At 56.7% G+C, this 13,667-nt stretch overlaps 1 protein-coding gene across 5 annotated transcripts in view; it reads left to right on the top strand.

Annotated features, from left to right (window-relative positions):
- Nucleotides 1–13,667, top strand: part of SGSM3 (small G protein signaling modulator 3) — a 34,657-nt gene that overhangs the window by 20,412 nt on the left and 578 nt on the right. Inside the window, exons 2-21 of one of the 5 annotated variants that reach the window (XM_060166380.1) lie at nt 4,352–4,470; nt 4,991–5,076; nt 5,522–5,588; nt 7,617–7,813; nt 7,887–7,994; nt 8,754–8,897; nt 9,121–9,316; nt 9,679–9,824; nt 10,035–10,259; nt 10,602–10,656; nt 10,805–10,932; nt 11,037–11,192; nt 11,333–11,387; nt 11,575–11,624; nt 11,800–11,952; nt 12,094–12,164; nt 12,312–12,360; nt 12,437–12,522; nt 13,236–13,358; nt 13,446–13,506. In XM_060166380.1, the coding sequence (XP_060022363.1) occupies nt 4,464–4,470; nt 4,991–5,076; nt 5,522–5,588; nt 7,617–7,813; nt 7,887–7,994; nt 8,754–8,897; nt 9,121–9,316; nt 9,679–9,824; nt 10,035–10,259; nt 10,602–10,656; nt 10,805–10,932; nt 11,037–11,192; nt 11,333–11,387; nt 11,575–11,624; nt 11,800–11,952; nt 12,094–12,164; nt 12,312–12,360; nt 12,437–12,522; nt 13,236–13,358; nt 13,446–13,506 (2,163 nt within the window). In that variant the 5' untranslated portion in view covers nt 4,352–4,463. Of the gene's footprint in view, nt 1–4,351; nt 4,471–4,990; nt 5,077–5,521; nt 5,589–7,616; nt 7,814–7,886; nt 7,995–8,654; nt 8,898–9,120; nt 9,317–9,678; nt 9,825–10,034; nt 10,260–10,601; nt 10,657–10,804; nt 10,933–11,036; nt 11,193–11,332; nt 11,388–11,574; nt 11,625–11,799; nt 11,953–12,093; nt 12,165–12,311; nt 12,361–12,436; nt 12,523–13,235; nt 13,359–13,445; nt 13,507–13,667 lie in introns of all 5 variants that reach the window. The other 4 variants (XM_060166379.1, XM_060166377.1, XM_060166381.1 and 1 more) reach the window with 4 other exon arrangements.

Here is a 13,667-nt window from a genome sequence, read left to right as displayed (position 1 = left end):
CTGCCACACCTGGTCCGGCCTTGTCTTCACCCTGCTGCTCCTGCTACCTGGATCTTCCTTCCCTCAGGAGCCATAGGACTTGGTCTCCCACTTCCTTTTGTTTGGGTCTTTGCTTGGATGTCACCTTATCCTCAGAGAGCTTTTCCTGACCACGTTAGCTACATGGCTCCTCTCTTCTGACTCTCCTATACCTTTATCCTGCTTTATTTTCCTCAGACTACTGTAGTTAGCACCATCTAACACAGCTGTGTTTATGTTCGTTGTCTGATTCTCTGCTGTGATGTAATGGCTGGGACTTTGGTTTTTCACTGCTGCGTTTCAACCCTTAGAACCATGTGTGGTTCATGGCGGTGCTCAGTAACTGTTGAGTGAATGAATGAGGTGGGCAAGCCAAGGCTGGGAAAGGGAGCTGCGGACTGAGAACTGTCTTACCAGCCCCCTCAGTCCTCCACAGCCAGAGACAGCTCCTTTCTTCCACTTATAGACAACGCCTACTTCCTCCACACTTTCTCTGCCCTTCTGGAAGAAACAGCCAAATCACTACCTCTGAGGCGTCAGTGATGAGGAGTCTTTCTGATGATCCCAGCTAGCATGTGTTACATTGAACCATACGAAGTTGTCGTTTTTACAGGTTGTAATGGCTGGGTATCAGCAGTATCACATGGCCTTGAGTAACCTCAGTGTAGAGGGCCCAGATATTCACAGTAACTTTCTGGAAATGATGAGGACTCCTGCTAATTGCCTGATGCTTCCTGAGCACTTGCTGTGTGTCAGTGTGCTGGGGCTCTTTGCGTTCTCACTTCATCCTCGTAACCACTGTGAGACGTAGGTACCGTTGCTCCAGTCTATGGAGAAGAAAACTGAGATTCAAAGAGGTGACGTGAACGTGCCCAAGGTTATAAGAAGGGGGGAGCCGCAGAGCCAGGATTTGAGTCCACATCTGTCCGACTGGAGAGGTCTTCACTTTGACCGCAGCGCCGTCCGGCCTCTGCACAAAGGTGGCAGAGGATGAGCTCGGAAGCCTTGCCCTCCTAACGCTGGTGCCACAGCAGCGTGCCTGCCCAGGGCTCCAGGCTGGCGGTGGCCTGGCTGAGCATGGGGTTATTTCCTGGCACTGTCAAGCTGGTGGCCGAGTGACATCATCTCCCCAGGTGGGGGTGGGGGGAGCATGGTGGGGCAGGGGGCACAGTTATCAGGGTCCGTTTGGGAGACTGTACGTGCATCTCTTCTAGGCTTGTTTTCTCATGTGTGAGGACCAGAGATAGTCTGCTTCAGAATATGCTGTGAGGACTGAATGATGACATGATTTTAAGAACTTCTAGCTCAGTCCCTTTAATGTTAAAATACTTGCTCCATCCAGCACAGAATTCTGATTCAAATCAGGCCCCGCATACCTGTTACACTGAAGGAAGACGTTACGTTTTCCTCACGCAGAACAGACAGACAAGTCTAGGATGGCTGGCCCATTAGGGAAGCGGGTTCTGCCGTCTGTTTCTCAGCAAGACTTGTCTGGAAGCAAGAGGGCTCCCTCCCAGCTGGGCATCAAAGCCTCCACGATGGGCATTTAGCCCAAATGTGGCCTGGTCAGGGTGTGTCTGGGGGCAGGAGTAGAGGTTGGTGACCCAGCTGAGCTGCCTTTGGGACAAGCTGTTTGGCCCCAGATTTGCAAGTGTGTCTTTAAAGAGAACTGGGATTTTTTTCACGTGCCCATTTTTCAACATTCGCTGGAGGAAAGGGTCCATAGGGCAATGTTTTCTCACAGTGCCCTTGAAGTGGTTCTTTGATTTTCCTTTTTTGTTTCTTTCTCACCTGACCCTTCTCATTTACCCCGAATTCCCAACAGCAGACAGCACTTAGGAGACGAGGCCAACAGCTGTCACCTCTGAGGTCCCGTCACTTGAAAATGGCAAAAGGAGGTCTAGGCCTAGGTGAATATGATACCAAAACCTAGAAGGCAACTTGCCCTAAAATATTTCACCCACATCTCCATTGTTACCTTCCATTTATGTTACCTTCCTTTCATTTCACAGTTAGAAGTAAAAGGCTTCATATTCAGAAAAAGGCTGAGAAAGCCACCCCTCAAACTGCATTTCTGTTGAAGCTCGAGTGGGTGATAATAGGCTCTTGCCTGTTCTAATAGGAGCAGGCTAGAAATAGGAACTCAGAGGGAGCCCAAGTGCTGACGCATCAGTTGATGGCTTATTTAATTTTTTTAAATTGAGATATAATTCACATGCTACAAAGTTCGCTATTTTTAAAGTGTATAATTCAGTGGTTTGAGTATTTCATACTGTTGTGTAACTATCACCACTCTCCAATTCCAGAACACGTTTCATCTCTGCAAATAGAAACCCTGTACCCATTAGCAGTCACTGTGCCTTCCCCTGTCCTCCAGCCCTTGGCAGTCACTAATCTACTTTCTGTGTCTAGGGGTTTGCCTCTTCTGGACATTTCATTTAAATAGAGTCATACAATATTCATCCTCTTGTGACTGGCATCTTTAACTGAGCATAATATTCTTAAGGTTCACCTGTGTTATTAGCACTTCATTCCATTTTAAAGCTGAATAATATTCCATTGTATGGATGTTCTATGCATTTCCTATATCCCTTCATCAGTTCTTGGACATATGGGTTGTTTCTGCTTTTTTGGTTATGATGAGTAACTCTGCTGTGAACATCCAAGTACGAGTTTCTGTGTGGACTCTTGCTTTCATTTCTTGTGGGTAAATAACTAGGAGCAGAATTCCTGGGTCATGTGGTAACCCTGTGTTTCACCTTTTGAGGAGCTGTCAGTACTTTCCACAGCAGCCCACCATTTTACGTTCCCACCAGTAGAGTCTGAGGCTTCCAATTTCACCACATCCTCACCAACACTAACTGTTGTCTTTTTTTTTGATGTTGAAGATAAGTTTTAATGGCAGGTGCCTGCTGCTGTAGGACAGACAGGAGCTGTGTGCCTAAGTGTAGTCATCCCACATGGCCAAACACTGCTCTTAAGACTTTTGTCTCCAGGGACTTCCCTGGTGGCGCAGTGGTTAAGACTGCCTACCAATGCAGGGGACACGGGTTCGAGCCCTGGTCTGGGAAGATTCCACATGTCATGGAGCAACTAAGCCTGTGCGCCACAACTACTGAGCCTGCGCTCTAGAGCCCGCGAGCCACAACTACTGAGCCCATGTGCCACAACTACTGAAGCCCGCGTGCCTAGAGCGCGTGCTCTGCAACAAGAGAAGCCACTGCAATGAGAAGCCCGCGCACTGCAACAAAGAAAGAGTAGCCCCCGCTCACCACAACTAGAGAAAAGCCCGTGGGCAGCAACGAAGACACAATGCAGCCAAAAATAAATAAAATAAAATATTTAAAAAAAAAAAGACTTTTGTCTCCAGTATGCCATCCTCGTGGGTGTGAAGTGGAATCTCATTGTGGTTTTGCTGTGCATTTCCCTGATGACTAATGATGTCGGGCATCTTTTTACCTGCTCATTGGCCATTTACGTCTCTTCTTTGGAGAAATGTCTATTTAAATCTTATGCCCATTTTTATTTATTTCTTGTTAATATTTATTTATTTATTTTGGCTGCTCTGGATCTTAGTTGTGGCACGTGAGATCTTTTAGTTGTGGCATGCGGGGTGTAGTTCCCTGACCGGGGATCGAACCCGGGCCCCCTGCATTGGGAGTGTGGGGTCTTAACCACTGGACCACCAGGGAAGTCCCCTTATGACCATTTTTAAATTGGGCTGTTTGTCATTTCAATTGTTGAGTCATTTTTTAAGAGGACAAAAAAAGTAGGGAGGCAGGGGTTAAACAGTGACGTGAGAAACTTAGATGGCAATTTCCTAGTTTCCCAGCTGTGAGGTGCTGGAAGGTGTGGTCGAGCAGACTGGTGGATGAAGTGGAAACGTCAGTGTCGGGTGAGTGGAGGTACGGACTCAGAAGTGTTGTACCTAAGTGATTCCTCAAAAATCCTGGCTCAGGAACCTATTCGTGGAAGTTTTGGTGGTGGCTGGTTTTTGTTTTCTTTTTTAAGAAACATTTGCCTGAGTACAGAGCATCAGGAAGTCTGTGTGATCCTCTCCTTCCTTAGTAGTATGGGAACTGAGTAGACCCTCCTCTTGGCTCACAGAGCTGTTGGAGAACAATAGTTTTGTAGCTTCTTCAAAGTGTATGCTCTCGGATGAAATGTTCAGAATAGGAGGCTTTTTCTTTCAAGTGTGACTTTTCCTTCCCTGTCAAACAGTGGCCAGGATTTACCTCCCCACCACCTCTGGGCCAGCAAATCAGAGTTGGGTAGAAAGGACTCCCAGGAGAGGGGCTGCGTTAAATGACTTTCCTCTTTGCACTCCTACCAGGGCAAATGCTTCTGGACCAGATGAAGCTTGAGGAGCCTTCCAGCTGTAAGATATTAGGATAGGAAACTCCCGAGTCTGGATCTACAGAAGACTTGCCTGTCCTCTCCACACAATGTCAGGTGGGAGGCAGGGGCCTGGCTTGGACATGGGGCGACAGGCTCTCCAGGGGGAAGGGGGTCTTATCCAGGAGGACACCCCGGTGGGAAGGAAGCAGGCTTGTTTTCCACGGACCTTCGAGGGTCACGTGGACCGCCCAGGTAATGGAGGAAGGAGGAAGTCTTCTGATGGGCATCTGGGAGAGCTACTGCAACTCTCTTCTCAGTTTTCCTGAATCCCTGTCCTCTCCTTCCAGCCTGAAAATCCTCACTCACAGGTGGAGGGAGAGGCAAGGAGATGAAGTCAGGTTATGTCTTGTAACACACTGCTGGCTTCCTTTTCCTTCCTCCAGAAAGTTGCACTTTGCTAGGTTTCTCCCCTCCCCCATCCATCCCACTCTAGATGGTCCAGTCCTTTAATGCTGGCACTCTGGGGGGTGGGACGGTGGGGAGAAGAAGGGAGAGGGGGTGTCTCAACTTGAATTTCCCCCCTGAATGCTCTGCATTTTCTTCATCTCCTATTCCTGGTCCTTTTTGGTTTTAGGAAGCCACATACCTTCTGCCAGTGGCCCCTTCTCAGCCCTGACTCCTAGCATGTGGCCCCAGGAGATCCTGGCCAAGTACACACAGGTACAGCAGTCAGCCAGTGGGTGCCAGTGGCTCTGCTCCCACGCCGGGGCACCCAAGGGGACCCACCGCCCGCTGCAGGCATCCTGGGAGGGGGGCCACGCCCCCGTATTCACACAGGGTCAGAAGCCCCCATCAGAGACAGTATCTTAGCTCCACGTTCCCTGTGAATCGGACATTAGGTTGGGGAACAAGTATGGCACTCTGCTCTCAGTATTACGGGGACACAGAAATACATAAAACGTGTTTCTTGCCTTGATTTTATCTTCGACCTCTGAGGAAAACAAGGAAAACTCTGGGAGAATTCAAGAGGGTCGTGGCCCCCGGAGCTGAGTGATGACCACAGAAGCTTCAGGGAACGGTGGCCTTTGGTCTGAGTCAGGGAGGCTAGGAGGCATGGCAGCAGCGCACACAGCCCCAGGCTGACTCTTCCTACTCCTGGATCTAGAAGGAAGAGGCAGTGGAGCAACCAGAGTTCTGCTATGATGAGTTCGGCTTCCGCGTGGACAAGGAAGGTGAGATAGCCCCTCGGGTGTAATCTCTCCACTGTCCTTGGGGAGGACCAGCTCCAGTGACTGATTACACTGCTGTGGCCTCGGGCTCTAGATGTTCTACCCAGATGTTCCAGAATCAGGGACAGAGCCATATCCGACGGTGATGCTGTTAGAAGTATCTGGAATCCTTTGGGGTTTTTTTTTTGCCACGTTGTGCAGCTTGCGGGATCTTAGTTCTCCAACCAGGGATTGAACCCACGCCCTTGGCAGTGAAAGCACTGACTCCTAACCACTGGACCACCAGGGAATTCCCTGGGTTTTTTTTTTAAGATTAATTTTATTGATCTTCATATGATAATAAAAGCAATAATGTTCATTATAGAGAATTTTAAATGTACATCAAGATATAAAGATTAAAACAAATTAACCCATTATCCTACAACCTGAAGATAACTGCTGACATTTCTGTGTATTTTTTTCCTGGCTTTGTGTGTATCCATATGTAACTTTTCATAACTAAGATGATATCATATACATGTTTTTATATTGCTCTTATATCTCTTAACATTATTCCATGAGCATTTTTTCTGTCTGTTAAGACCTCTTTAAAGCATGTTTTTCAGTGGCTGTGTACTATCCCTGTAATTACAATGGATTTGTCATTTTTTTGTTGTTTTTTAAAAAATTTATTTTTGGCTGCATTGGGTCTTCGTTGCTGTACGAGGGCTTCTCATTGCAGTGGCTTCTCTTGTTGCAGAGCACGGGCTCGAGGTGCGCGGGCTTCAGTAGTTGTGGCACACGAGCTTAGTTACTCCACGGCATGTGGGATCTTCCTAGATCAGGGTTCGAACCCATGTCCCCTGCATTGGCAGGCGGATTCTTAATCACTGCGCCACCAGGGAAGTCACTGTTGTCATATTTTTATAACCACTCTTCTGTAAGTGGGCCCCTAGGCCATTTCCATTATTTTCTACTGTAAATACACCTGCTGTTGCCGAGTGGGCTGCTGGAAAGCTGTCTGCCAGAACCCAGGGTAGCCTGTCACCAACCAGACGTTAACTGACTGAGACCATTCACCTTCAGGTCACTCATACTCCCAGTTCTGATGAGTCTTCCTTGTTCTCTAGTTTGCAGGCAGACATTCAGAAGGTAAAAGCTGGGCCTGAGAGGAGCACAGGGAACTTTCTAGTATGATGGAAGTATTCTGTGTCTTGATGGGGACAGCGTTTAGACTGTCAGTGCTTAGACATTTGTTTATTGATACTCAACAAGGTGTACACTTAAAGTTTGTGCACTTTATGTGAATTCACTGAAGGTGAAGTTTCAGAAAGTGGAGGCCAAGGGCATGGCTTTAGGATGAGTAAGGATGAGGCTCTGTGGGGCGGCCCTGCCCCACTGTGCATCCCCAGTGCCTCAAACAGGTGGTCTTGGCCTCGTGAGTTCCCAGGCAGTAAACAAACAAACAAATGTATGCTGGGGGCAAGAAGAGGCTGGGAGAGGAGGGGAGGTGGGGGACGTTTGAACAGAGACTGGGAGGAAGTGAGGCAGTGAGTGTGGCCAGGAAGGAGAATAACAGGTGCAGAGGCCCTGAGGCGAGTGGATTTGTGGGAAAGAGCTGGGGTGGAGGGAGCAGGGCGCGAGGAGGTGGGGTCGGGTGCTTTGTCTGCGTGACAGGCTCTGAGCTGTGACAGGGCTGTGAGCAGCCTCTAGGGAGGCAGGGCAGGACTAGGCGGCCGCTGAGGAGGCTGTCGCTCTAACCCAGACGAGAGATGGCAGCTTGGACTAGGGCCGTAGTCGGAGGGGCGAGAGGGCCGAGGTTCTGCCTGTGCTCTGAAGCGGGGGAGCCTGAGCACCTGGTGGGGGGGGGCCTCGCGGATCTGGTTTGGGGGTGAAAGCGAAGAGTTCACGCTGGCTGTTCGGGGTGCCACGGGAGATGGTTGGAAAGGTGGCCCTGGCTTTTGGCGGTGAGATCCGGGCGGCGGACCCAGAGCCCAGTCCTCTGCTCTCGGGGCACAGGCGGCGGGGGTCGCTCTCCCTCCTCCCTCACAGGCACAGACGGCGCCCCCCGCCCAGGCCAGCTGCTGGAGGACCCCCCCCAGAGGCTGCGCTGGCAGGCCCACCTGGAGTTCACCCACAACCACGACGTGGGAGACCTCACCTGGGACAAGATTGCCATCTCCCTGCCCCGCTCAGAGAAGCTCCGCTCCCTGGTGCTGGCCGGGGTGCCGCACAGCATGAGGCCGCAGGTGAGGCGGGGCCCACGGGGGCCGCAGGCTTCAGGGGCCCCCTGGGGACTGAGCGCCGTGCTCCCCCCATCAGCTGTGGATGCGGCTCTCCGGGGCCCTGCAGAAGAAGAGGAACTCCGAGCTGTCCTACCGAGAGATCGTGAAGGACAGCGCCAACGATGAGACCGTTGCTGCCAAGCAGGTGGGGCCCTGTTTAGGGGGGCGGGGGGTCAGGGGGAGGCCCTTCAAGGGGGCCTGGAAGAGCTCGGCAGCCGTGAGGCAGCCCTGGGCAGTCCTTGCACCTACAGACATGTGCCTGGAGCCAGCCAGTTTCCTCCTGGTCCCTCTGTGGTGGGTGTGGGGGGAGGGATTGTCAAAAAGGCCACCGGACCGGTGCACATTAGGATCCCCTGGAGATTTTTTTTTAATGTTTTATTTATTTATTTTGGCTGTGTCGGGACTTTGTTACAGCACATGGGATCTTTCGTTGTGGCACGCGGGCTTTTCTCTAGTTGGGACCTGCGGGCTGAGTTGCCCTGCGGCACGTAGGATCTTAGTTCCCCGAACAGGGATTGAACCTGCGTCCCCTGAATTAGAAGGCGGATTCTTAACCACTGGACCACCAGGGAAGTCCCTCCCCTGGAGATTTTAAATACAGGTTTCCAGGCTTCATTCCAGAGACTCTCATTCCACAGCTGTGGCTTGAGGCCCAGGAATCTGTAATTTTATGTTAGAGGCTCCCCCGTGGATCACGTGGCACCAGCTGGGCTCTAATCCTGAAGGGAGGGGGGTGACTTTAACCCGGAGCCTGAGGAATCTCTATTCCTGGGAGAGAAGCCAACCTGAGGTTTGCCCCACACAGGGGCCCCCGGCCTCCTTCCGGGGGGTCTCGGTGTCAGGGGTGCAGAGGCTGTGCGCCTGCTCTGCGCCTCACAGGCTCTTGTGGGCGGGCTGCCAGCAGATTGAGAAGGACTTGCTCCGCACCATGCCCAGCAACGCCTGCTTCGCCCACGTGAGCAGCGTGGGTGTACCCCGCCTGCGCAGGGTGCTCCGAGCGCTGGCCTGGCTCTACCCGGAGATCGGCTACTGCCAGGGCACGGGCATGGTGAGCACAGCCCGGGACGGGGGCAGTGGGCCTGTAGGAGGGGGTGGGGTGGGGTTCCCAAGCAGGGAGGGGTTCCAAGCCTGAGGCCGGCATGCGGTCTGTGGTGTGACCCCCCCCACTCCCCAGAGGCCGCCTTGTTCTAACTGGTCACCCCCGAGGGGGTGCCTCTTCTAATTTGCATGGACACCTGGGCAGAGGCCCCTTACCCCCCTGCCCCGGCCAGGTGGCTGCCTGCCTCCTGCTGTTCCTGGAGGAGGAGGACGCCTTCTGGATGATGTGCGCCATCATCGAGGACCTGCTCCCCGCCTCCTACTTCAGCACCACCCTGCTGGGCGTCCAGACCGACCAGCGGCTCCTGCGCCACCTCATCGTCCAGTACCTGCCTCGGCTGGACAGGCTGCTCCAGGAGCATGACATCGGTAAGGGCCCGAGCCCACCGCTGCTCTGGGGTCAAGGGGTCCCGAGCTCTGGCTCAGGTGCTGCAGATCTGAGGCCTCAGGACCCAGCTGAGGACGGGGCAGTGCTGGCAGCTCAGGAAGAGGAAAGGAGCTCTTCTGACGACGGCCACTCATGCTGCTGCCTTCGTTGCTCTCTTGTTCTCCGATGGTCCCTGACGCCCCGCCTCCTCTCTGCCGTGGAGCAAGCATGGCCTCTTGCTGCTTTGGGAGATTTGCTCCACCTCCTCCACGGCTTGCGTGCCTGGGGGATGCCCCTCTTCTCTGGCTGTTCGGCACCGGCCGTCCCTGGTGCCAGCTTCAGGGCCTCTGGTTTGTGTCCACAGAGCTGTCCCTCATCACACTGCACTGGTTCCTCACGGCCTTCGCCAGCGTGGTGCACATCAGGCTGCTGCTGCGCCTCTGGGACCTGTTTTTCTACGAGGGCTCCCTGGTGCTGTTCCAGGCCACGCTGGGCATGTTGCGCCTCAAGGTGAAGGCCGGGGCCCCGGGTGCCAGATGCAGCTGTCCTGGCAGCCGCCTCGGGGTCTGCCCGCCCTCCACCTCTGCTCCAGTCCGGGCCTCAGTGTCCTGTGGCCTGAGCCCTGGCCCCTCTGGAGATGCCCCGGGGAGGAGGGAGGACCATCCAGGGAAGTCACACATGCCACCCAGGCAGTGACAGCGCCCCCCTCGCATGGCCCAGGAGGAGGAGCTGATCCAGTCGGAGAATTCGGCCTCCATCTTCAACACGCTGTCGGACATACCGTCGCAGATGGAGGACGCGGACCTGCTGCTGGGGGAGGCCATGCGGCTGGCGGGCTCCCTCACTGACGTGGCCGTGGAGAGCCAGCGCCGCAAGCACCTGGCGTACCTCCTAGCCGACCAGGGCCAGCTCCTGGGCGCCAGCCCCACCGCCAGCCTCTCTCAGGTGGGCCCATGAGGGAGGAGGCCCCAGCTCACCGCCGTCCCCTCTAGCTCAGCACCCAGGGCCCAGCCTGGCCAGACCACAGCTGTGCAGGGACCCGCCACCTTGTCCTTGGCGCGTCTCTGCTGGGACCCGCCTGGACAGACCCAGATTTGAACTGACGATATGTTTCTGAGCCTCAGAGCCGGCCTCAGAGGCCATGTCAGAGGAGGCGGCACGAGTGAGATGCCGGCGGGGCCTCTGCACGGAAGGGCTCTGCTCACTGTCCCCAGTGCTGGGGCGCCATCCACTTGGCTGGGCGCCGGGTGCCTGGGACCACCGCCGACCTGATTCCCCCGCCTGCAGGTTGTCCGCCGCAGGACCCAGCGGAGGAAGTCTGGCATCACGTCGCTGCTCTTTGGTGAGAACTCTGCACGGGTGGCCAAGCGCTGGGCTGGGCTCTGAGAGCGGGGCGTCTGGCCTCACACCCCGTGTGGACTCTGCGCTTCCTTGGAGTCGGGACAGGGCCGGGCTGGGCCATGGCCACCATTGCTCTCTGGGCCTCACAGGGGAGGACGACCTGGAGGCGCTCAAGGCCAAGAACATCAAGCAGACGGAGCTGGTGGCCGACCTCCGGGAAGCCATCCTGCGCGTGGCACGCCACTTCCAGTGCACAGACCCCAAGAACTGCAGTGTGGTGAGCCTCAGGTCCTGGGCTGTGCACCCAGCTCAAGTAGGGGCCCTAGCCCTGTTCCGAGCGCCCCCTCGCGGTGGGCTTTTCTGCCCCCCCCCCCCACCCAGGAGCTGAGCCCGGACTACAGCATGGAGAGCCACCAGAGGGACCACGAGAACTACGTGGCATGCTTGCGCGGCCACCCACGCCGGGCCAAGGCCCTACTGGACTTCGAGCGCCACGATGATGACGAGCTGGGCTTCCGCAAGAACGACATCATTACGGTGAGCGGGGAGCGGACGCCTTCGTCCCCGCCAGCCCCGAGGCCACGGGCGGATTGGCCGAGCCCTCACGTGGCCAGAGCTTCCAGCCAAGGATGAAGTCAGGCAACTGGAGCTGTGTTTCCCGCCCTTTTCCTCCACAGATCATCTCCCAGAAGGACGAGCACTGCTGGGTGGGGGAGCTGAATGGCCTGAGAGGTGAGGCCTCCGTCTGCTCCTGTGTTGCGCTGGGCAAGGGGAAGGCGGGCCTGGCTGGGAAGCTGCAGCGGGGCACTGGGTTTGCTCAGACAGCGGCGTCCGTTGCTCCCGTGTGTCCTCAGCCCCATTGTGAGGAGCATCAGGACACCAGGCCGCCTGCTCCTCACGGGCCCTGCTTCTTCCACAGGCTGGTTTCCAGCAAAGTTCGTGGAAGTCCTGGATGAGCGGAGCAAGGAGGTGAGGAGGGTACGCTCGAGGCAGGCCCGTCCCCAGAGCCGCTGCTGCCTCTGCCCCGTGAGGCCTGCACCCTCATTGCAGGGCCTGCGTCCCGAGTGCGTGTGGCTTGTGGCAGTGGCTGTGAGGACAGGGAGGGGCTGGCTGGGGCGTCTCAGACCCCGTCCTCCACCCTCAGTACTCCATCGCGGGGGACGATTCTGTGACAGAGGGGGTCACGGACCTCGTGCGAGGGACCCTCTGCCCAGCCCTGAAGGCCCTGTTTGAACACGGACTGAAGAAGCCTTCCCTGCTTGGGGGCGCCTGCCACCCCTGGCTGTTCATCGAGGAGGTGAGAGTCCTTTTCCCTGAGCCCCTGTGCCCTGCGGAGCTGGTGGCAGGAGCTGGTGGGGTGGTGACCTGAACTCAGTTGGGCTCTGTGGCTTTGACCTGGTACCTACCCCGTTGCCCGACACTCACCCTGCCCCCCCAGGCGGCGGGCCGGGAGGTTGAGAGAGACTTCGACTCGGTGTATTCGCGCCTAGTGCTGTGTAAGACGTACAGGTAACCCTGCCCTGGCCTCGGTGTCCTCCTGGCAGGGTCATCCTCCTGGTAGGGTCACCCGGCAGCCTGGGGCTGGGGGTGGAGGAGGGAGAGGGAGCGGTCCGAGCCCACCAGGGCAGCACTGGCAGCTTTGGTCCCCCCGTTCAGGTTGGATGAAGATGGCAAAGTCCTGACCCCAGAGGAGCTGCTCTACCGGGTAAGCAGGGCCGTGGGCGGGACAGGCCTTAAGGGTTGGGAGCTGGGGACACCTGAGTGACAGCTGTGCCCTCCAGGCCGTGCAGTCCGTTAACGTGACGCATGACGCTGCACACGCACAAATGGACGTCAAGCTCCGCTCCCTCATCTGCGTGGGGCTCAAGTGAGTGTCTGCACCGCTGCTGAGTGGGGGCCGCGGGGGGGCCTGAGCTGGGCAGACGGAGGTGGAAGACGGCCAGGGTGGCTCCCGAAGCCCTTCTTCCAGCGTGAGACCAGCCAGTGCTTGGGGCGGGGGGCTGGCGCTCGGGTTTTGGGGAGCACAGATTTCAGCAAGGTGAGCAGTGAGGGCTTACCAGGGATGCGGCTGCAAACTAGGGAGGGGCGCCTGCCGGAGGGGTTGCAGGCTTGTGCGAGGCTCGGACCTTGGCCAGGCTGAGCGCGGTGTTTTCTGCACTTGCCACGCGGCAGAGGGGCAGCCTCCAGGCTGCTCTGACCTGGAGAGGCGGGGCAGGGGTCCCCGAGACCTGCTCGGAACATGCCGTGGGCCCACCGGCCAGCGAGCGTGCATGTCGCTCCCTGGCTGACCGGCGGGGCTGAGGCCCCAGGGCCCGGGATGGCGGTGGCCGAATCTCACACAGGACGGAGGGGAGTGGGGACCACAGGGACCTTGGGCCCCTGGGCACATCTCCCCATGTGGAGAAGCCAGAGTAGCTGAGAGGGAAGGAGGCGGGGTCACCTGCATAGGCCACCAAGCGGAGGGAGGTTGGGGGTGCGGATGGAGGGGTCCTGGAGCGGGGTGTGGCCCAGTGCGGTGGGTGCGAGAGGGCAGGACCCTCTGCCTGGAGCCGCCCCCGACCCCGCCCTGCCTGTGGCCAGTGAGCAGGTCCTGCACCTGTGGCTGGAGGTGCTCTGCTCCAGCCTGCCCACCGTGGAGAAGTGGTACCAGCCCTGGTCCTTCCTGCGCAGCCCCGGCTGGGTCCAGATCAAGTGCGAGCTGAGGTGAGGAGGCCCCGCCCCGGGGGTGGGCCGAGGGGCGGGCCGAGCCCCCTGCGGCCGCTGACGGCCTCCCTCTCCCTCCGCCTCCAGGGTCCTTTGCTGCTTTGCCTTTAGCCTCTCCCAAGACTGGGAACTTCCTGCCAAGAGAGAGGTGGGTGGTCGGGTCCTGCCTTCCCCAGGAGGGATGGCGGGTGGGGCAGTGTGGGTGTTCGTGCTGGTGGGTCCCCCCCGGATGCGTGGGTGCTGAGGCAAGGCCTCGTGGGGGCCCCAGTGCCAGTGTCGCCTGTGAGGACCACTCTGGCCCCTTGGGCC

This window comes from Lagenorhynchus albirostris, chromosome 11, assembly GCF_949774975.1.
Source record: "Lagenorhynchus albirostris chromosome 11, mLagAlb1.1, whole genome shotgun sequence".
NCBI classification, from domain to species: domain Eukaryota; kingdom Metazoa; phylum Chordata; class Mammalia; order Artiodactyla; family Delphinidae; genus Lagenorhynchus; species Lagenorhynchus albirostris.
This window is presented reverse-complemented; position numbering and strand designations above follow the sequence as displayed.